The following is a 23578-nucleotide window of genomic DNA, read 5'->3' as shown; positions in this document are numbered from 1 at the left end:
GGTCAAATGATCCTTCTTTTTTTCTTGTTCCATGCTTGCTGTGAAATGTGTGGAACTACTTTTTCATCCCACACAAATGTTTTCTGTACTTTAATGTAACACATAGGAATCTGTTAAAATTGTAGTAATTCTGGTAATGAACGCTGGTAAACTCTCAGATCTTCTCAGATTTGTCCGGCATGTTTGCTTTGAAGTAAGCCAAAAACATCGGAGCCTTGGATAAGAAGTGGGAGCTGAAGTGTGCTCTGGCCATACTCGATAATTTGTCTGCTGTTTGTGTTATACGACACTGATTCCGGTATGTTATTGCTCACACGCTCAAGGATGTCTGCTGTAGGGTACACGGAGTCCCTGAAGCACCCAGAGGAAAACCTATCACTCCTCATTCTCATCCTTCTGTTGTACAATCCACACCTAAAACCATGCCTCAGCCATTCAACTGTGCTGTCTGTCTCTGCTGGATTTGTATTTCTCTCCTTCCACGTGGATCTGCATCATTAACTTCTAACATTTCAACCCAGATCCAGCTTCCAAATGTGACTGTTGTTCAAGAAAGGGAGGACACAGACTGGGATTCTTCATTTCACCAGCTGAGAGCCAGTCTATCATCCTACCCACAGCCAGTCCGCCCATACACCCTGCTGACAAAAGACGAAGAGTACCACCACATGCCCAAACCCAGACATCAACGGCCTTCTCGCTTACTGCGTCTCATGGGCTCCTCTTTTGACCCGTTCTGGATGTCCGTAGAGCAGCCGTCTGAAGCCTCCGGGGGTCGTGGTGATGGTCGACCTTTGGGTAATTTGTCACTGCTTGCAAAATTCCCCAACTACGCCACTGCCAGGAAGAAGTTTAAGCTGAGTGCTTCCCCAGAGCTGAAAGCGGCTGCAGCACACCAACACCAGAAGCTGGTAAAGGAAGCTGCAGATCTGGACCTTGGTTCCCTGCCGTCACATGTCGCCAGCTCGGTCCGAGACTGGTTAGTGCGGTCTGCCACTTGTGGATTGAGCTACCAATGGGCGGATCTGGGTCCGGCTTTCTGGCCACGTTGGCTGCGGCACACTGATTGCCAGAAATCAGATGGAGTGCGAGGTTGCTCCTTTCCTGGTGGGATGGAATGCGTGCGAGCTCAGACGGCTCGCATTAAGATTCTGGCTTGGCACTGCTCGGACATCAGAGAGGGAGGCGATTTTTCCAGAAGGATTAAAGCCGACGGGTCTTATGGTAACACTGAGATGGGGACAGGTGAAGTCATGAAAAGGTGTACGTGGAGGCAAGTGCCTTATCCTGTGGTCACAGCATGTGCATGTTCTTGTGAGTGAATGGTTTCCTCACTAGGGGGTTAATATGCTTATGTTTTATACTGTTTATTGAGTTTTATTGATGAACTCAAGATTGAATTAACTATTTTTTCTAAACCTAATCATGCTGCTTTTAATCATTAGGGAAGATATCACATTTACCTTAATGTTACTGGCTTTATGCAGAATTTAATACAAATATTTTCTCCTTTTTCAGCCACATGTTCTTTTCCAGTGAAGTTAAAAGTAAAGTGCCAATGCAGTGATGAAGTACTGCAAAGGCTACTCATTCACTTTCTCCTTTCTGTGATGATCTGCAGGTTAAAAAATTAATGTTTGTCTACAAGTCTGATGTCAGTAACAATAAACTGGCATACAGCTCCATAGTCCCATAATCCTTTTGGGTTGTGCCACATTAATACCATGTGGGAAATGAATGTGTCAGCGGTTCCAGTGTGTTTTCAGCAGTGGTTTCATTACACCTATCCTTTTTTGTGGCATGCATTTTTATGTTTTACATCAAAGAAAGTTTAAAATGTCAATGTAAACGGAATATCTACCCTAAACTAAAATAGAAAATCCAAGAGAAATTGGTATCCTGTTGGGACATTTGGAGTGTGGTGACAAAATAATTTAAGATTTTCATTTGCATTTATGAAAAAGGCATGCAAGCATCCAAATGTTTAATTGCAGAATATGGGAAACTTTTTTTTTTGCCTTTTTAAATAGTAGTGAAGCCATGAGCCCATTTTGTCTGTCTTATATAGCATGAATAAAGCAACAGGTTGAAGTTAAGATGATGCCTATGCTATTATTATCAATAATTTACTCCAGTGATCGCCTAATAAAATATTCAAAAATAACTATCATGTTTTTGCTTTTGCTTATTTGTGGGTTGTGTTTGTAATAAATGAAAACATCACTTCAAGAATGATTTTTTTTTTTTTTAATGTTAGCCTTTAAAATGTGTACTCCCATTCCCATTCTGGCCCAACCCCCATTGACCATTTTCTGAGTATCTCAATTGGTTTGATAACAGTTTGATACAAACATATTGCTTCTACATCTGCCATGCAAGACATATAGTACCATTTTTTCCGAGGTACAGTGAACGCAGCAGTGTCTGTACATCCCACCTGCGCTGTACGTTACATTGTACACAGACAAGATGGCAGCTTCAGTGGAAGACGAATTTGAAGATGCGCCCGATGTGGAGCCGTTAGAACCTACACTGAAGAACATCATCGAGCAGAAATCTCTGAAATGGATATTCGTGGGCGGAAAGGGTGGTGTTGGTAAAACGACATGTAGGTAAGTTGAAGGGACATGCTTATTGGCCTTATGATACTGAGTCAGGCTACGTCACAAGCTAACGTAGCTAGCTATCGTAGATCAATTTAGCCGACACCACAACTTGACGTAGATAACAACACTAATCTAACGAGCGGCGGTTTACTAGTTTAAGACGCGCAAGCTTTCAGACGTCATTGCCATTGACGTTACGTTTTAAATGTATTAGGCTAGTTGCCAGTTTGACGGCTAACGTTATCGGTAAGCTAATTGAATGCTGTCAAGCACTGTCACTAGCTAATGTTAGCCAGCTGACATGCATTCATGACTTTCTCAAGTGGTTTGACAATCGAGGTGCAGGGTGACACCACCACACGCCTGTTCTCTTCTGCTCTGTCAACAGGCAGCTTTGTGTTAGCCTGTACCTAAAGTAATGGACACGGGCTATGAATTCGCTAACGCCAAGTAGTTAACGTTAGCTAGCTAGCGTTAGCTGCCAGGTCTGCACGCAAGCCGACACGTTAAAGTAACGTTGAAGCCATTAAGTTATCCATACAGTATAAGAAGAATATACGACATTAGGCAAATGCATTAATACACATAATCTGACGTTCAGATGCTGCTGACAGCTAAGCTAATGCAGGCAAACTCAAATAGCATGTTTGCCTGGCTGATAACGGTAGTGTGCCATTACGTTTAAGACTATTAAAGCTCTGTAGATCTGAGCAACAGTTAGAGGCATTCATTACAAGCACCTACAACCATCTAAGTCCGGAGTATGTAAAGCTTAGCTTGCTCACGGCGGTCTATAATTAAACTTTAAAAGTCAGGAAAAGATCACATGAACATGATCACATCTCCTCTGTCGTTTTTTTTTCTAGCTGCAGTTTGGCTGTCCAGCTCGCTGCTGTCAGGGAGAGTGTCCTCATCATCTCCACCGACCCCGCTCATAATATTTCTGATGCTTTTGACCAGAAGTTCTCAAAGGTGCCTACTAAGGTCAAGGGCTATGATAACCTCTTTGCAATGGTAAGTCACACTAAGAAAGAATACCAACATGCACAGGAAGACACTACAGGTGGAGATTGAAGTGCAAAAGTGAATTAAATTTTTTTTCTCTCCTGATAATAGTTCAGTTTAAATTGTTTTCACCTGTTACCAAAGACCTTTGTCACGGCAGACATTTTGACTTATAGCAGGGAACATGCACCCTTTATGGCACAAACCATCATTGTGTATCAAACTGAATTGCTAGAGGCGTTATAACCTTTTCCTTGCTTTGTAATGTGCTGATTGTCTGCGTTTACGTGAGTGCAGGAGATTGACCCAAGCCTGGGTGTGGCAGAGCTGCCTGATGAGTTCTTCGAGGAGGACAACATGCTCAGCATGGGTAAGAAGATGATGCAGGAGGCCATGAGCGCCTTCCCTGGCATCGACGAGGCCATGAGCTACGCGGAGGTAATGAGGTAAGAGAACATGGTCACAGGAAAACCAGATCAGACTTCTTAGTAGTATTGCTGAACCACAGTTACATTTGCTTCTCGCAGAAGTTTGACTGAGTTAATAATGAAATGGTAGCCGGGGTTCTACTAACCCAGCACTGCTGTCTACTTGTACTCCAGGTTAGTGAAAGGAATGAACTTCTCAGTGGTGGTCTTTGACACCGCCCCTACCGGTCACACACTGCGGCTGCTCAACTTTCCCACCATCGTGGAGCGTGGACTGGGCCGCCTCATGCAGATAAAGAACCAGATCAGCCCTTTCATTTCCCAGGTGAGGAAGGACGAGCAGATCCTGTCACTCACAGATTGTAGTCATATTTTTTAATGGAAGATGTGTATAAAAGCTCCACAAAGCTACTGTTGAACTTGATGTAAGTATGATGCAGGAAGGGTAAAAGCAAACAAAGTCAGTTTTTTTGCATTCAAGGTACTTTTTAATTCATTTTATCAAGTGATTATTGGCTACGATTGAATCCTGTATACATCTTCTCTTCTCTCTCTTCCGTTTTTTCTCCCTGGCTGTTTGTAGATGTGTAACATGCTCGGTTTGGGTGACATGAACGCAGACCAGCTGGCCTCTAAGCTGGAGGAGACCCTGCCAGTTATCCGCTCAGTCAGTGAGCAGTTCAAAGACCCTGTAAGTCACTCTGGTTGTAGTTATAACCCAAACACATTACTGTTACTACACGTTAATAAGTGCATGTTTTTAAATTGTTATTTCATATTTTTGCTTTGTGCAATACAGGCTTTTCAAACTACACTTAGTTACTAAAGTGTGTTTCTGTATCTGCGTCACAGAGGCCCTGTTGCTCTTTAGGTGGACAAAGGGATCCATTCATCTGTTTCAGAATTTCCAGACCAATTTATCATTTTGTGATTTAGAAAAGACTCTTCCACCACTACCTTTCTGTGGCTATTGCTCTGCATCACTCTGGACATACAAACATCTCTATGCTGCATGCATCTACACAGCGTGACCGTGTTGCACGTGCAAGAAGTTGTTCCATTAAAATCTTCACCCCTTTCCTCAAATCCATCAGGAACAGACCACCTTCATCTGTGTGTGCATCGCCGAGTTCCTCTCCCTGTATGAGACGGAGCGGCTCATCCAGGAGCTGGCCAAGTGCCGCATCGACACGCACAACATCATCGTCAACCAACTTGTTTTCCCTGAATCAGAGAGGCCGTGTAAAATGTGTGAAGCCCGCCATAAAATCCAGTCCAAGTATTTAGACCAGGTACGAGTCGGTAGTTTGTTTTCTGTGGTTGTGCCAAAGCGGCTGCATGGTTTCCACCGTGTCACATGACTTCCTCCTCATCAGTGCTCTGTCTTCTCCCTACAGATGGAGGACCTTTATGAAGATTTCCACATAGTCAAGTTACCACTGCTTCCCCATGAAGTTCGAGGTGCTGACAAGGTCAACACGTTCTCTAAGCAACTTCTGGAACCCTACAAACCTCCAAATAAGTGATCTCCCTCCCAGCGGAACCTCCCCTCTCCCCCTTACAGACCACACCTTTCCAGTCTGAACTCACCTCTGAGCCCCCCCCCCCCCCCAAACCAGCCTCAAACCTGCAGTAACAGCCTCAAGTTGATCCGCTCAGTCCTCAGTCCGTTATCCAAAGCAGAACACTGCTAAAGGTCACACACACTTGTTAAAGGGGACCTAATGAAATCACAAACGCATACACACATAACCTGCTACATTGTTAGAGCAGTAACCGGTACTGCCTCACTCCCGGGTCACCTCCTCTTTCCTTCATATCCTCTGTGTGGTCATACTATTCCTACTTGAAACATTTAACTTTCTCTATACAAAAAAAAAAAAACATCCCCTCCTTCTCCATCCTGCGCAGTGTCCAGCCTCAGTTGTAAAAACTGTGTTTCCAGTGACGGTGCTGTGTTTTTTTCAGGATAATACAGCTTTCAGATTGTCGTTGTTTATGCCTCGTTTAATCGGTGTGGTTTGGTGGCTGTGTTTGCTCTCCAGTTTGACTAAAGTTTCATGAAAATTCATCTCGCACATCTGGAATTTCCATTACAATCTATAGGTTCAGGGTGTGGTGGCAGGGCAATGAGAGGAGATAATTATCGTAAGTAAATAAATAAATATGGCCCGTGGTCTTAGCAGTTTTTGTTCTCGACAACGACCATTCTTGTTATTGCAATAAAGAAAACCGGAGCATTATGTAGTGTGTCTTCTGCCATATGTCAAATCTTTAGACCTCACATCACTATGTGATCCTGGTGTAAATGCAGTAAGCTAATGTCAATGAGATATCCAACTAAGTCCAGTCAGGGGGGCTTTATATTATCAATATGTGTTTGAACTGAACAGTCTTAATGGCCTCTGTTAAATATGTGGTTGCTTACAGGTGGGATGTGGTTGGAGACCAGTTTTGAGATTCAAAGTGCCCATGCTGTTTACAGAGATCTCTATGGGAACACTATTGAAATACACTAGTCGTCTCATTTAGTGCATCATTAAAAAAATTCTAATAATAATATTGAATGTTTCCTGATCAAATGAATGGCGAGTTTAAGTAGATACCATCTTTTGCCTGGTGACTGAATACTGGACTCTGATTGGCTCGCCTGACACTTCCAACAGGTGGACGCATTCTCAAGGGGAAAAAAACAGCGCCGCCCCCTTTTCTGTCACTGAATGCTTTTGACTCACTGTTTTCTAAAGATTTCTTTAAATTATGTTGCGAGTGTTAATTAAAAGCAAAACTTGCCTCGGACGAGAGAGCCTTTTTGTCATTCATTTGAACTGCGCACTCCCGAGGACATCCATTTCCCCCGTTGTCCAGCCAGTATAATTGGAAACCTGTAACGGTTCAAATTGGTTGTTGTTTTCATATCACTTAACACGACAGTTTGTCACGGTTCACTTGCTGCCTGTTTCGTAATTCCCTACTTGACTGTACGGTCCTGTGCGCTCCTCGGGCCCCGGCCTGTCGCTTGTGGTCCATCACCGAGCCGCGCTCTCCCAGTCGGAGGCCGCGCTAACGAGCTCCTCCTCCTCGTTTTGGGGGATTTACCCCGGGGCGCGCTGACCACTGGACGCGCCGAGGAGGCTCCGAGGGATTACTGCCATGCAGCCGACCGAGCCTCGAGTTAACCGAGCTGAAGCCGGGGGATATCAGGGTTATGAGCTCTTTGGAAAAAAAAAAAACTCCACTGGCGAGCGCGGAGCACTACCGTTAAGTGAAAATGTGAACTCACTTTTCCAGCGGTGCCGTTTACGCACAGAGATGCGCTGAGCTATCGCCACTTTCATCAAGAACACCACACCACAAAACGGTAAGGAGTTATTCTTACACCAGAAATAACTTTATTTTCGTGTTGTTCCTTAAAGTTGATGGAAATGATATAAATGTGTGGCCTCTGACCCACCTGAACTTGTTCCCACTGGAATCACAGAGGCGGTTGTTTCTTTCATACAGCTCGTTTATTGAGGGACCTATAATCTCACCGATGACTGTCACCTACACAGCCAGAGTTGCAAACGCCCGTTTCTGTGGCTTCTCCAAGCTCCTTCTGGCATGGAAGGGCAGCATCTACAAGGTGCTGTATAAAGAGTTCCTGGCTTTCTTTGCCATGTACACCGCCATCAGCATCACTTACAGGTGAGTGGAAGAGGGCAGCTTCGGGGAAAAACACGGGGCTGAACTCGTTCATCTGTGCTTTGATTCAGAAAATGACTTTGTATCGCTGTTACTCTTTTAGAGTGTTCCTGTATGACGATCAGAAGAGGTATTTTGAAAAGCTGGCAATTTATTGCAACCACTACGCCAGTCTCATCCCTATGTCCTTCGTACTGGGTAAGCACTGATCATGGCAGATGAACACAAGAGGGGACAGCATTTGAGCTGCAGTATGATTGTAGATACAGGATTTTTTTTAGAATGGCACTTTATCCTTCTTACAGACTCTTTGGTGCATTCACCTGCTGAATAGTCAGATCTCTTTTTATATATAGGCCTATATATTTGTATTATTTAAGCTCAAATAATTGTTGTAGTTTACCAACACAATAGGTGACAAATCAAGATGATTAGATAACATTGTCTCAGCAGAATTTACAATAAAGTCAAAACTATTTGGATTTTGTTTGGGGCCCCTGAGGACAATGGTTGATAAAAAATGATGGCAAAAAACTGGTCTGATCTCTGTCTCTGGAGTAATTGCATCTCCTCTCCACTGCTGTCTGCAGGTTTCTATGTGACCCTTGTGGTGAACCGGTGGTGGAGCCAGTACACCAGCATCCCGCTCCCTGACGGGCTCATGTGCGTCCTGTCCGGGGGCCTCCAGGGGACCGACGAGAGGGGCCGCCTGCTGAGACGGACCATGATGCGTTACGCCAGTCTGTCGGCCCTGCTCATCCTGCGCTCTGTCAGCACGGCCGTATTCAAACGTTTCCCCACCATGGACCACGTGGTGGAGGCTGGTGAGTAGGTACAAGGACCACCCATCCTTAGCCGACGACAACCGGCTGTTATTTAGAGACGTTTGAAAATGGGTAAAAATGAAAATACACGACGCAACCACTATTTTAGCAACTGCACATACCTCCCAGCAACCCTGAGCTACACTCGGCGAGTATTCTCGTGCCAACTCGTAGCATAATGATGCAGTGAACATGTGGTCAAACAAGCACTCACTTAGGTTTAGGCAACAAAACAATTTAATTGGGTTTCTGAAGAACATCAGGGTTGGGCTTAAAGGAATGACTGAAGTTGTGAGAAGAGCGAAAACATCTTGAGAGAGCTGCCAGCAGCTCCTCACGGGAAGCTGAATGCACTGCCATACACAAGACACAAGCTCACAAGATGGATTTTCATGTGATATGTGATCTGCAGTCCTTGCATGATTTTGGGCACATTACGAGAATCCAGCTGCCCTGTGAGGTAATGGTTTTAGAGCAAGTGTTTGCAAAACTTCTCACAAATCGGAGTCACTTGAAAGCCTGGTGCGTCTCGCTACAGAGTGCAAAGCATCGTTGTTTGACACCGTGGGAATGAGAGCGCTGTAGATGGAGCGATGTGATCAGTCACACTCACGTCATCAGTGTGTGTTGTTTCCTCTCTTGTACATCACAAGGACAAGCACATCTTGAATGTGTGATAAAAAAACATAAAAAAAAGTTTATCGTAGTTTATTCAAGATCAGGAGACACCTCTCCTCAGTTTCCTCAATGAACTGTGTTGCAACTTGTGGTGGCATGGGAGTTTTCACAGCGGGACTTTTGTTGTTGTAAACAAGATGCCAACAGGAGTACATCTCATGTTGTCTCCCTGATAGAGCTTTTGGGTTGTACGATGCTAATTGTAACCGCAACCCATGTGTCATTCACATCCTTTGATTGTGTCTGAAGTGGCCCCTGCCTGTGTGAACAAAAGTGTGTAACTTATAACTTCTATCTCCAGCAGTCATCACTCTGGACAACCGAGCTCTGCCCTCTTGTGGCTGCAGACACACCTGCAGCTTCTTCTCTGCTGCAGCTGAGGATTTATCTCCTTTGTTTAACTCCATTCTCACACATTTTAGCATAACTTTCCATTCTCTGTAATGGATGCAAGTTGAATACTAAGTAAATGTAATATTTACATATTAAAAATAGTGAGAAAAATGTATTTTGTTATAGAAATTAGCGCATTTTATTTGTTACCTCCATGTGAAAAAGAATTCCTCCCTTTTATGTTTTGTCCTGCTGTTTCTGCAGGATTTATGTCGAGGGAGGAACGCAAGAAGTTCGAGGGTCTTCACTCCACGTACAATAAATACTGGATCCCCTGCGTTTGGTTCACCAACCTGGCGGCTGTGGCCCGCTGTGAGGGCAGGATCAAAGACGATCACACACTCAAACTACTGCTTCAGGTGCAGCATTATACACACACACACACACACACACACACACACACACACACACACACACATACACACCATTCCAATGCTGTAGTATTAGGTCTCTGTGTTTGTGTGTGAACAGGAGCTGAATGCGTTCCGAGGGAAGTGCAGCATGCTGTTTCATTACGACATGATCAGCGTTCCCCTCGTCTACACTCAGGTACGTTCTGATCTATACACTCACAACGTTGATGCTTTTCGCCTGGAAGTTTGTGAAGGTTTCTTCATTAGTCCTTAAGAAGTGTTATTGAAGGCTAATATTCACATTGGCTCCACCCACTATTAAAATAAACTATGTAATAGTAATATGAGTGTCGCTTCTTGTTTGAACAGTATTTCGATAACTTGTGAAGTCTCCTGGGTCGTTAAACAATAATATACATATACATGAAAAACAGTGTCATGTGACTGATTACCTTCATCTTTTCCCACAGGTGGTGACTTTGGCAGTATACAGTTTTTTCCTGGTGTGTCTGATTGGTCGCCAGTTCCTGGACCCCGATCAAGGGTATCCGGGTCATGACCTTGACCTCTACGTGCCCATCTTCACCCTGCTACAGTTCTTCTTTTACGCTGGGTGGCTCAAGGTCAGAGAGAGGGTTACACGTTATGTTTTGTTACCTGAGCACACCTCAAAGATAAAAGCAATGATGGATAGAGTTCGTTTCTTACCTTTCCTGTTGTGTCCTGAAGGTTGCCGAGCAGCTGATCAACCCTTTTGGAGAAGATGATGATGACTTTGAGAGCAACTGGCTAATAGACAGAAATTTTCAGGTTTGTCAATGTTAACACTATCTTTATTTATTTCATTTTTTTTAACTTAAAACTATTCTGTTATAATATGCCCTCTTACTTTATACCTAAAACCTGTTTTGGCTGATATTTTGCGACTATATTACTAAACACTACATTAACTGTGTGTGTGTCTGTGTTTTGCCCTGCAGGTGTCCATGATGGCGGTGGATGAGATGTACGGAGATCTGCCGACGATGGAGAGAGATCGATACTGGAACGACTCCAACCCGAGACCCCCCTACACCGCCGCCACTCTTTTTGTCCTCCGCAAACCCTCCTTCCAGGGGTCCACCTTTGACATGGCGTGAGTCTCGCTCTACGTGTGCTCGACTTCTGACTGTGATACTTTCAGTTTGAATCCCCCCAACTGGGTGGGAAAGTTTGGGTGATGAAAGTGAAAGTATTTGTACCTTAACCTAGAAGTCGTGTGAAGTAATCGGGCTGAGAAAGTAAAAATCCACAACACAACCACAGTAACGTATTGTGGTATTTCCAGATAAAAATGAATGGGGAAATTACCTTGACGTCTCTTGACAGGATCCCAAAAGAGGAGATGCACTTCCAGCCTCTGGAGGACATTGCTGAGAACCTGGAGGAGTCAGGAAGTCATCACCCCAACATGGCCCTCTTCAACCGCCTGCTCAACGCGGCCCCTTCCCCCACAGGCTTCATGGGAGGGGCTCTTCGCCGCACCTCGGCGCAACTCCAGAGGCTGCGCCACTCACCCAGCATCGACCGCTGCACCAGCGATGACGACGATGACGATGACGAAAGTGGTAAAATAGGTAAAGGTGGCTCTCTGCCGTCGGGGCTGGGGCAGGAAACCCAGAGCACCGTGTGCAGCTTCAGGGAGGAGAAGAGCGCTAGAACGCCTCTGCTGGAGATTGAGTTTGGGGAGGAGATGGAGAGGCGAGGCGGGCACCCCGCCGTCAGTGAGACGAAGGAGGGGAAGAGTAATGAGGATTTGCACATGAGGGAGGATAGAGGGAAACAAGAGAGTACATGGGGGGAGATCCAAGATCCTGCAGCACTGCTTCCTCCCCCCCCTCGGTCCTCAAGAGAGAAGTCCGCTCAATCGGCCTCCACTATTCCCCTAATCTCCCGTCACCCCTCTGCCTTCCTGTTTCACCCGGCTGCCCACTCTAGTCTGGAGCACTGCAGCTCCCAGCCGGCGATCACCCAGAACAAAGCCGTGCCCGCCATTCCCAAGCCTCCCTTTGGTGGAAACAAAATGTCCTTCCTCGCTGTGCCATCTTACAACGAACCTCAACGCTTTCGCAGTGTGAGCATGGGGTCGGAGCTCACTGGGTCTTAGGTGGACCATGAACTTTTTGCTGTTTGAAATCACAATGCTCGATTCACTATTCAAATTAGCAGTACTTTTGGAGCAGAGAGCTAGGAATTTTGGGAAATAAAAATAAATAAATAAAATGTTATTCTATGTAAGAAACTAGCTCTATATGAAGTCTGAAAGTCGAAGGTGAACTGTACTCAATTTCTATTTGAAGACACTATTGATAAGGTAAAGAAATACTCAGATATTTGTGGAAGATTCATGATCTAAGAAAAAATATCTCTGCATATTACATACAGACATTACATGTTTGTTCTGAGCTAGGCTCAATTTAATGACGTTCAGCCTAGCTTAGCACCGCGACTACCGGCTAAGCTAAGCTAGATGTTTACCCCAATTTTCAGTCTTTATGCTAAGCTAGGCTAATGTCAAATGTGTACAAAGGAGATGAGACCATGAAATATTTCTGGTTTTCAGTTATCATTTTGTATTAATATAAATATATTGACTGTTGACTATTGAAGTATGAAGCCTACTAGTATTTTATCAAAGTATGGACTGAAAAAAATGACCACACAAAATTAGAAAAAAATGACATGTTTTCTTTGTTCACTTCATTTTATTTGATTAGCTACTTTAATAAATAGAATTATTTTGAATATATCGTCTGTTGTATTTTCAAACTTAATTCAAAACAAATATTGAATGAAATGAATGAGATAACCCAACGGTTTACCATTAATGACAAAATGAAAAGTCATGTTTGCATTTTATTTCTAAAGGAAATTGTATCTTACCTGCACAAATAAATGTATTATACATATTATATAATGAGGAATTGAGCAGACAGTATTATTGACAACCACACATTTAGGTATAAAACAGAAAAAAACAGTAATTTATGAAACTTTCTATTTAGTTTTTACATTGAGTCCCACATTTCAAGTTCCAACATTGACCAACAGAGGGTGATAGTAGCACAGTTACTCAATGAAAGAAAAGAAAATTCGCTCCTTCTTCCACAATCTTGCTTCCCATCCTGCCTTCAGTGGGCTGCACTCCTTCCTACTTTCTCCCTGCTGACGGAGGCTCCTACCTGGGGTGCAGCCGGGGGGAGAGCGTCCTCCGGGCCTGGGTGGACTGCCTCTGCTTGGCCAGGAAAGACTGAGCCGGGCCTGAAGCTCTGGACTCTTTACATAAACTGTGCTGCCGCAGAACCGAGGACTGCAAGAGGCAAAAACCACTGTCAGCTGTGGAAATACGATAGTTCTATAATTCAAGGATGTTAACCAGGCCTGGCTGACCCATGCTATTACTACTAATACTACTAATACTACTATACATACTATACCTTTTACATAGTGTCTAACACTTGCTGAAGAGCCATAACAGTTCTATGAGTACACTTGGCTGTCCACATCCTTCCCATGGTCTGAAGTGGACTTACCAGTGACAAAGAGACTAGTACAGGGGAATTGTCCATGACATACCAAATTGGGGAGAAAAGTGTGTGCCGTATCCATACTTACATATTGTATATGTACATATATTATTTCATCCATGCAACCACGTGGGGACTGCAGGGCTTAATTCTGTTTGAACCGAACGACCCAGGATATTGTACCCCTACAGATCTTTTATCTTTCGTGTACTTCTGATAAAAAGAGCTTAATTGAAACCGATTGGAAGTTCTTAAGGGTTGCAGATGCTCTCTCCTCATATACCCACCATGCTTTGCCAGGCTGTCAGGATCAGTTTCTCCTCTTGTTCCCGTCTGGACCTCGTATCATCATCCTGAGTAGCAGCCACAAACATTTTAAAATGACTTTTTATGTAATGAAATGTCCAACACGACAAAAAAAGTGGTTCAGAAAGTCTGGACGGACACGAACTCACCTCTGGGGAAGCTGTCGTCACGGTTTCAAACCGTCTGGCCTCCCCGTTGCTGGCCATTATTCGAGATGTATCACAACGCCGACAAATGCAAGCAAAGACTGACCGACTTGAACACCGACGGCCCCCCCAGACCTGCCCCGTCTGTCTGCAGCTCAGTGCTGCTCCTGGCTGTATTTTGCAGTGGAAGCCCCCGGGGTTTTTGTTGTGCAGCAGACAGAACAATATGGAGAGGTGCTGCCGGCTTAAATGCTCTGGCTCCTCGCCACAGTCAAAGATGCCATCCTGCTGACTCGGGCACATTCGCTGTGGGACAGTCGTTTGCCGGGTCGGGGCTTAGGAGGTAATCACCATAACACAATGCAATTAGCTTGACAATAGATATGACATATGTTGAAATTCAGTAGTTGGATCTCAGAGTCATGTTAGCAGAGAAATCAGAATAATAAAGAATAATAAAATGCATGTTGTTGATAAGAGAATGCAAAGGAATTCCATTTATTCTTCTGCAAGTTGTGTCATGTCTTGGCTGTTTCCACACAGATGTACGAGTTAGTGTGCCTGTTTGTCTGTCTGTTTATCTGAGTCATTACTAGTTTCAGTGACCCAGAAATGCTGTAGTTCCCCTAATGATCACTTGACCAACATTAAAGGCCAGCTGTATCAACACATCAGACAAGATCAAGCAAAAGGAAAAAAAAATGTCCGGCCAGCGGTAGGCTGGTTTTCTGCTGGAGCTCTAATTTCCTCTCTCCCAAAGTCAGTTTTTACAAAGGTCAACACATTCCAGTATTTGTGCTGGCTTCGGGGGAAGATGCGGTTAATGTTTTTGTCATTAAGTGTGAAAACACAAGTGTGGGGGAGGATTTCAAAGAACTGTGTTTGTGCATGTTTCTCTAGAACCAGGAGCAGTCAGTGCTTACTGAAACTGTCTAATAATATAGCTTCTGAAAAAAAGAGCTGACCATATTTGCCACATACGCGCATTTGTGCATTTCACTTAATCAGCATCTGCCCGCTGTGTCCTGATCAAATGGAATTTGGGAAGAAAAGAAACTTTAACAGACAAGTTTCTTGGAATCGGCCCCATCTGCATGTGTACTCTGAGCGATGCAGATTCCTGTTAGCCATAGCAGGGCCTGAACATCTCTTGTGAAAGCTTCCTCCTACTGCTATAGTTTCTGAGCCGCAGTCTCGCAGACTGAGTTTCCTAAAGATCTCTGCTTTATCGCAGTCAGTTTCCTTGCATCAGCTTTCCACATTAAGCAAGCTTCTTGAATCTAGATGTTTAGATAATCCGCTCATATGGACATAAATACCTTACAACTAAAGTCAATTGTGATTTATTACACTGTAGGTATCTTTTGTCATTTTGACAATCATTTTGAATTGGTTATGATAACATTTCACTCACAAAAGTAACCGTAAGATGTGGGAACATGGTGACTTAACGATATTAATGTCCAACAGGGAAAGAAACATGAGCAGTCAGACAATCAGACGGGTTGTAAACGCCCCAAGGATTAGCCTGATCCTCTAAACCACTTTATTCTGAGGTTAAAACTGTGTAAAAAAAGAGGTGTCAGTCATAACGTTCCACTGCACAGTAAAACTGTGTGCGTATGAATCTACTGTAAATACAGGAGATCAAAGTCGAACCAGGAAGTTGGACTTTAAACTGAATTACAACAGACAGTTTGTGTAATCATTGTTCATCTTTGAAACAAGTCCTGATCCATCTTCATCGCTGACTTTTTGGGGTACATTATTGGGGCTCGGCTGTGCCTCCAATCGGAAGGTTTGAATCCCGGCTCCTCCAGTCTGCATGCCGAAGTGTCCTGGGGCAAGATACTGAACCCCAAATTGCCCCTGAAAGCTGTGCCATTGGCGTGTGAATGGGTAAAAAGACTGAATGTAGTGCAAAGCGCCTTGAGGAGTCAAAAAGACCAGAAAATTGCTTTACAAATACGGGACCATTTACCACTGTCATCATCACCTATGGAAACAGAATGAAAAACACGACGCAGTTGCACAAAAGTGGAATTTCCCTTTAAATGATGTCATTTTGTCAGTGTGACATCAAGAGGACACTGATGGATGATAAGGGAACAGAGCGGTGTGACTGTTTGGGCTCCAGGGCTGCAGAGCTGAGTGGAGTACTCAGTAGAACGGGATACACCTGGGCCCCGTGTGTCCCACGGATCACAAGCCCGAGCAGCAGAGCTCCTCTCCTGTATCTGTGTGTTCTTTTCTTTGTTTTTATAGCACAAAGCCACACAACAGATTTCCCACTCCCTACACTACTGACTTCACAGATTCCACCCATCAATTTGTTTGACTTCTTTTGACCGATATTTTGGTTAGCAAATCCCTTTCATTGGTTCAATACAGCCGTTTTTGTCACAGTTTGAGAGCCGGGCTGTGACAACCTTCAAAGACAGAAAAATATGGTTTAACAGGATCTCAACACTAGAAAACAGCCATATGTGTTTTCTCCATGATGTACAATTGGTGACTGGAAAGTAAAAGAGGATCGTCCTTAGAATTAAAAACATTACAATACAAATAGACATCATGCCAGTACATCAGCCCAAAAATTATTATGACCCTTATTTATTTTGATTTGTTTGTTGAGTGAAATACTGACGCACATATGGCAGTAACAGGATCCACACGTGACTCCACTGAGTGTTTAGTGTACCAATTATAACCGTGTACTTTCACATTTGTTTTTGTCTGGTGTGTGTGTGTGTGGTTGTGCGTGTTTGTGTGTGCGCGCATGTGTGTTTCGGGCACTCCCTGTCTTACACACCCTGCTCCATGTAGGACTCTCTGTGCACAAGGACCTGTCTGTCTGGTTCTCCATGTGTGTGTGTGTGTGTGTGTGTGTGTGTGTCTGTCAGCCCTGTCTGATACAAGCAGGACCTCTCACATACACACACAGCATCTTTTCGTCCGTCTGCTTTACCGACTTTGTTTAAACAAGTCGGTTTTATCAGTATTGTCTGAAACAGAATGAATCGACTGCTTGTTAATGGTCTGTCTGTAATGCTATCAAGATGGATGGCAGTAAAGAACAACTTGATAGTGAGGGCTGGTTAATGTCCGTGTGTGTGTGTGTCTACAGTGACCTGTGTGTTTAAAGCAACCAGTAGATAACATTTTTTTTCATCGTTATCTAAAGGAAGTTTGACATTTTGGGAAATATAATTGTCTTGCCAAGTGTGAGATGAGAAGATATGTACAACTCTCATATTTTTATGATAGTACATATGAAGCTAACGTTAGCATTCTTTCAGCTTAGCTTAGCATAAAGGCTGGAAACAGTGTAGCAGCTCACACTGGCTAACCAGCCTCTCAACACATTATATCTCGCTTTGTTTATACCTACATTGTTCACTTCAAAATCTCACTTCTTCTGACTTCAACAGATGTACCTCAAGTCTCTGTGTGCACATATTATTCCATATTACGTCTATTATCATGTTCTATATATAGACCTATGTTCCCTCTGTAACTAATAAAATAAGGAATTTCCCAACCCTAACCCTTAACCCCAACCACAACCCCAACCATAACCCTAACCCCAACCCCTGACCCCTAACTCTAACTCTAACTATATGACTACAACCAATGACTTATTACATACACTTTAGTGCCTGTTCAAACAGCAAGCAGCAGAAGGGTCATAGGGGTGATGGAACAGGGATGAGGGAACATAGAGCTATGGGAACATAGGGATGAGGGAACAAAGGGTTGAAGGAACATAGGGCTGAGGGAACATGGGGATGCGAGAACATAGGGCTGAGGGAACAAAGGGATGAGGGAACATAGGGCTGAGGGAACATGGGGATGCGAGAGGGCTGAGGGAACAGGGATGAGGGAACAAAGGGTTGAGGGAACATAGGGCTAAGGGAACTTAGTGCTGAGAGAACATGAGCTGAGGGAATTTCGGGCTGAATGAACATGGGCTGAGGGAACATAGGGATGAGGGAACATAGAGCTGTGGGAACATAGGGATGAAGGAACAAAGGGTTGAGGGAACATAGGGCTAAGGGAACTTAGTGCTGAGAGAACATGAGCTGAGGGAATTTCAGGCTGAATGAACATGGGCTGAGGGAACATAGGGATGAGGGAACATAGAGCTGTGGGAACATAGGGATGAGGGAACAAAGGGTTGAGGGAACATAGGGCTAAGGGAACTTAGTGCTGAGAGAACATGAGCTGAGGGAATTTCGGGCTGAATGAACATGAGCTGAGGGAACATAGGACTCAGGGAACAAGGGGCTGAGGGAATTTAGGGCTGAGGGAGCATATAGGGATGACCCTGTTGCCAGTGGGCTCCAGGCGCCCCCCTAGAGGGCCAGATTAAAAGGAACAATGTTATACTGGCAAATCCTCAGCACAGTATACATATAAGAACTATTCTGTTCATAGGATTTGCTTTTCACTCTGCTGGCATTCGCTCACAGTTATATCACTCTGAACCTAGTTAAATTTAACAACAACAACAACAGGCTTCTCAGATGTGGCTCCAAAGATTATTTCTTAAAATCTAATTAAATGGATTCATGGTCTAATGGGGAAATGTCTTTTTTGGCAGGAGGTGAGCCGGGGGCGGAGGTGAAGAGTCTTTGATGTGGAAAGCTTGAAACCCCCTACACACAGTGCCTTCATTGTAGAGTAATTCCTTAAGTTCTGACTTACAAACAAAAATGCCTCTGTTTTCGGTGCGTTATGAAGCGAGTCCTCGGTGTCGCAGCGCAGTGGACACGTTGGCCACTGTCTGTTTCACTGCCAGCTGCCACCTGCAGCACCAGCCTCACAGCTTTCTCTGCCCGGCGACCACACACACTGTTTATGTCTGGGCTGCAGCCTTCAGCAGTGGTCAGCAGCAGCAAAACATGTTTTCCTCTGGGATCTGAATACTGTGTGGACGACGTCTCCACAGTCAGACTGCAGGTTATTATCTAAGTCAACCTGAGGAGGTTATTATTTCTGAGGCTAAGGTGACTTTAGGGTGGGAGGGATTTCTACCATACCGTGAGCAAGCTGGATTTCAAACAGGATTACTTTCTTCTGACATTAAGATCAGTCCTCGAGGATTATTCTTGTTTTTTTTTTTCTCAAAACTAAATTATGACCCAAATTGTCTACATTACTGCTGACTGAAATTCTCCCTCTACAACGTTTACTTCTTGCCTCTAAACCTCCACCCACATTGCTAATTTATTTAGCGATAAAGAAATTCAAATTTGTTCCATAAATAAATTCTTCCTCTGTACATGTTAAAGAAGTCTGGATTTCTCTGGAGATTTGAGAGCATTGAAAAAGGGAAATCAATACGTGTATTCATATAAAATCTGAAAGAAAACAACATGAAGTGTTATTTTCTTTAAACTGTAAGGTGACCTTGAGTGTTTAGAAAGGTGACCTTAAATAAATTATATTATTATTCTCATCCAACCATTAAGTGACCTCTCTCTTCCTGTACGAAATCATCGATATTCATCACATTTTCTCCCCTTATTTATTCAGATTTTTTCTTGCCTGCCATCTGTGTATGATATGTTTTGGCAGATAGTCATCACTAATGTAATGTGCCCATAATTTGTAATAGAAGAGGTAAACATGCAAAAACAATTGGCACTGCCCTGTGAGGAAGAACATGTAGAGGAATCTGCATCTGCGTTGAGAACAGATGGAGAAGGGAGGGGAGGAGGGGAGGAGGGGATGTGAGATGCGGGGTGTGGGACAGCAAACAAGTGCACTCGGAGGCTGAGGGGTGACTAGTTAAAGGCCGACTGACCTCTCATCCTCCTCCTTCTCCTCCTCCTCCTCCCTTTATGCCCCCTGTCTTGCCCGCTCCCATGTCACCCCTGGGCTCCCTGATGGATGCTGACAGTAACGGCTGTCCTCCGTCCCCTAACCCATCACCCCCACCCATCCACACCCCTCCTCCCCCACTCCCTTCCCTCCTTCCTCCTTCACTTTGCCCCTTCGCTCTTGCCCGTTGAACGTTGACCACTTTGCCCTCGCTTTGGAAATTGCCGTCCTTGCGGCTCCGCTCAGAACTTCTCGGGGGTCAAAATGCCCGAGTCCGGCTGTCAAAAGCGCATCCATGACTATTACTCTCTGGTTGGACAATCGTGTTTCTCAATACTACAGGCAAATCCCTGCATGTCTCTGAAATAAAAGAAGCCAGAATGGAGTTTTACCGCATCCGTTTATCGATGCTTGTCGCGTGACGTGACTGAAAGAGTTGTAGGGTGAGTCAGTTTGACACCTGCGTTACAGTAACACAACGGTTACACAATGTATCGCAAGAAGAACGATCACCACATGCCAATCACCTTTCTGAAACGGGTGTGGCATCGTGACTGAAACACACACACACACACACACACACACACACACACACACACACACACACACACACACACACACACACACACACTCATACACGTACACACACTACTCCCCATTTCCTGTTGTGCAATTTCATAAACTACCAATGTGAAGGCTGAACTTGTTGAACTGGATGGGAGATAATAAGCACAGGAGCCGACATGGAAATAAAACTGGGACAACTCACACACACAAACACATACACACACACACACACACACACACACACACACACACACACACACACACACACACACACACACACACACTCCACGCTGACATGGGTCAGTAATGATGAAGTAAACTTTATGAAATAGCAGACGAGAGAAGAGAAAGTGGAGGATGTCATCCTTCGGTGGAGGACATGCATTATTCATGCTGTCAGCGGAGACGTTGGTGAAGTCACAGGAGTGTAAGTAATAGCGTGTGTCACATAAATCAACGACGATGATGACCTCATTTTTACCACATACCTCCCTCCGCCCACACACTCTTTAAAGAGCTCCAGATGCACGAGGGTTTACACAAACACACACACACCTTAGAAACACCCCCCCTCGCTCAACACACACACACACAAACACACACTGGTGGAAGATGTCCTGCCAAGAGTTAAATAAGAATATTAACCCCACTTCTGTGTAGTCACGTTTACAATTAGCAAGAGATAGCTCAAAGTTCAGTTCATACAGATTGAACTAGTTCACTTTCATTTCGTCTACCCTTAGCATTGGACTGCGATGAACTCGACCCTCCCCATGCGCTAGCATCTGCTCAATACTCGCGAGTCAATTACATTTTTAAGGCTTTGGAGGCGTATTTTGCACATATAAAGTATCACATTGGGAAAATGTCCTCAATTGCAAAGACTCACTTGAGGTGTTTTTTTTTTATTATTTTTTTTTTAATCTTTGTTGAAAAAAAAGTGGGTAAACTTAATATACCAGACCTGCACTAAAAGCAATTATTGTGTAGATTATTGTTTAGGCCTACTGTGTTATTCTCTATGTAATTGCTTTGTGCCCTTAAAGTCACTTCTACTGTCTTGATTTCTTCTTTTACTTTATCACGCCAAGCAACAACGGTGCTAATATTCAAGTAAAGTACCTTAAAATAGAGTACAGTAATTGGGTAAAGTTACTTTTCCATCACTAAAGTCACGCAGTTTTCAGCGGTTATTGTCTGGAGCTCATGCAGGTGTTGTACCTGGCAGCGAAGCCAAACACCCACAGACTACCAGCACACCTGGCTGGAACCTCAGACAACCGCATGGCAATAAACTCTCTTTCAGACACACACATACGCACACACACACACACACACACACACACGCGCACACACACACACACACACACACACACACACACACACACACACACACACACACACACACACACACACACACACACACACTCACACACACCATTGTAGCCATTGATCAGAACAAAACTGGACACATGAGTCATTCCCATCGCCAAAGCACAGACAGACAGACAAACAGACAGTGAGGCAGAAAGAGAGGCAGGCGTTCTCATCATGCAAATATGGAATCTACTGTAGTATGCTCCGTCCTGCTCAACAAAGCTAAACTCTTACGCTTCATTGTCCCAGGGCCTCACCATCAAACAACAAAACACAGACGCGTCTATTCTCCCCTGTGGTGAAGCCACAGCTATATTGAACAGGTTCCCTTATTTCAGCTGCACAAAGCAACATGTATTGTTACAACAAAGATTTCTTCACTGTTTTAATAAACCAATCTCTCTGAGAGACAGAGGGACAGGTTCTCTCTCGAATCCTTGCCTCGAGGACGATCCGAATCCAGGACAGGATGTCAATACTTTCCCAAGCCTTTATTTTCCGCCTCTGTTCGTGGCGGTTCTTGTCTTGTCTTGCTGCCTGTTGTTTTGCAGCTCAGGAGCCTTGAGAGGTGATCTCATCTGCGCCTCGCTCCTCAACCCCCGCTCCAAAAACAACATTGTATTTATCTGACCAAAATAGCCACCTCAGGCTGGAAAAACCCTCGTCAAGACAAACAGAAATAGGCCCAGAGTTTCCAAGGAAGCCAGTCTGGGCTGGAGGTGATGCTTTGACTGACAACAGCCATGGGGCAACATAACAAGACTCTGCACTTACTTCTGTAAGGTGATGGTTAGAGCCAGATATAATAAAAGCTCTCACTGTTCTGAGGAACAACAGAAGTACAGGGGCCATGGAGAAATGAGCTGCAACACCTGTACGGTGTAATAGAAATGAGAAAAACAGAACAATTTGAGCTTCAGAAAAGTAGTTTTTGATTGACGCTAATTATATAGATGTTTCTTTTTACGGGAATTGCTTACTGGCAATGTTAGATGATTTGTAACATTGACTGAAGGCCAGTAATCAAAATGGTAAATTATTATTATCAGTATTTCTGAAATGATGTTAACAATGGAAGAGGAGATCGGTCATTTCCTGTTTTTTTCTTGGTAAATTCACAAATGTGAATCCGAGGGCATTACCAATTGTACAACACACTTCACCCTAAAACTAACAGCATACACACTGCAACGTGCTCCACCTTGATTGTGAGGCTGTTTTAAGACATTCAGAAATTGGAAAAGTAGAAATCTTCATGGCAATTTATTATTTATTTATTTATTTATTTATTCATTTTTAAAGAACCTTCATCATAAAAATGTAATTTTGACGGCTTTTGTTCAACATATGCCGTCTTACCTATTTAGCTTTACAGGTGTTGGTAGGTGGATTACGTTACCTTTGTGTAACTGACTGCTGACTGTATCTTTAAATTTAACAAACAAACCCAAGAGTGAAAATTTCTCTCTAAGAAAGAAAAAATGCTTTCACTTCAAAGCTAAGGTTTCTCAATGATCTGTCAGCTACAGTCATAGCTTCCTATCAGTGTTTGTTTAACTAGTGTTTTGGACCCACAGAAGCCACACACGGTCCTTGGAGCGGCTTTGCCAACTCTCTCTAGACACCAAAGAAATAACCTGCCTTCAAGTGTAGACTTAAGACACACACACATGAACAAACAGACACACCACGACATTCACACAGACATTAACCCACAGTCTGACCCTTCTCCACTCCGCCAAAGGAGGAGGGAGGGTGGAAGAAAAAACAATAATGAAGAATTAAAAACACACGCCACTTCCCGTAAAGCCGGGAGAAG

The 23578-nt window shown here is 44.0% G+C and overlaps 3 protein-coding genes and 1 long non-coding RNA gene across 4 annotated transcripts; 3 read left to right on the top strand and 1 right to left on the bottom strand.

The window, feature by feature from the left end:
* The first annotated feature begins 14 nt into the window (after positions 1-14).
* Positions 15-1876, top strand: LOC311010420 (noggin-2-like). The gene has a single exon (XM_084004902.1). It carries the CDS (start codon positions 423-425, stop codon positions 1320-1322), a length of 900 nt encoding a protein of 299 aa, XP_083861028.1. The 5' UTR covers positions 15-422; the 3' UTR covers positions 1323-1876.
* Positions 1877-2435: 559 nt separating this feature from the next.
* Positions 2436-6838, top strand: get3 (guided entry of tail-anchored proteins factor 3, ATPase). The gene is made up of 7 exons (XM_084004901.1): positions 2436-2612; positions 3473-3620; positions 3909-4057; positions 4214-4364; positions 4623-4730; positions 5134-5331; positions 5437-6838. The coding sequence occupies exons 1-7, from the start codon at positions 2470-2472 to the stop codon at positions 5563-5565; spliced, it is 1026 nt and encodes a 341-aa protein (XP_083861027.1). The 5' UTR covers positions 2436-2469; the 3' UTR covers positions 5566-6838.
* Positions 6839-6939: 101 nt separating this feature from the next.
* best2 (bestrophin 2) lies at positions 6940-12921 on the top strand. The gene is made up of 10 exons (XM_084004899.1): positions 6940-7400; positions 7544-7726; positions 7827-7921; positions 8314-8547; positions 9823-9977; positions 10090-10167; positions 10442-10594; positions 10701-10781; positions 10952-11106; positions 11340-12921. Exons 2-10 carry the CDS (start codon positions 7575-7577, stop codon positions 12115-12117), a joined length of 1881 nt encoding a protein of 626 aa, XP_083861025.1. The 5' UTR covers positions 6940-7400; positions 7544-7574; the 3' UTR covers positions 12118-12921.
* Positions 12922-12971: 50 nt separating this feature from the next.
* LOC311010421 lies at positions 12972-14403 on the bottom strand. The gene is made up of 3 exons (XR_014596787.1): positions 13993-14403; positions 13825-13890; positions 12972-13320 (listed from the first exon to the last, which is right to left on the bottom strand). It is a non-coding gene; the product is annotated as an uncharacterized lncRNA (long non-coding RNA).
* Positions 14404-23578: the final 9175 nt, after the last annotated feature.

This window comes from Eutrigla gurnardus (genome assembly GCF_963514095.1).
Source record: "Eutrigla gurnardus genome assembly, chromosome: 3".
NCBI lineage: Eukaryota > Metazoa > Chordata > Actinopteri > Perciformes > Triglidae > Eutrigla > Eutrigla gurnardus.
Note: the sequence above shows the minus strand (reverse complement) of the source record. Positions and strands in the feature narration are given on the sequence as shown.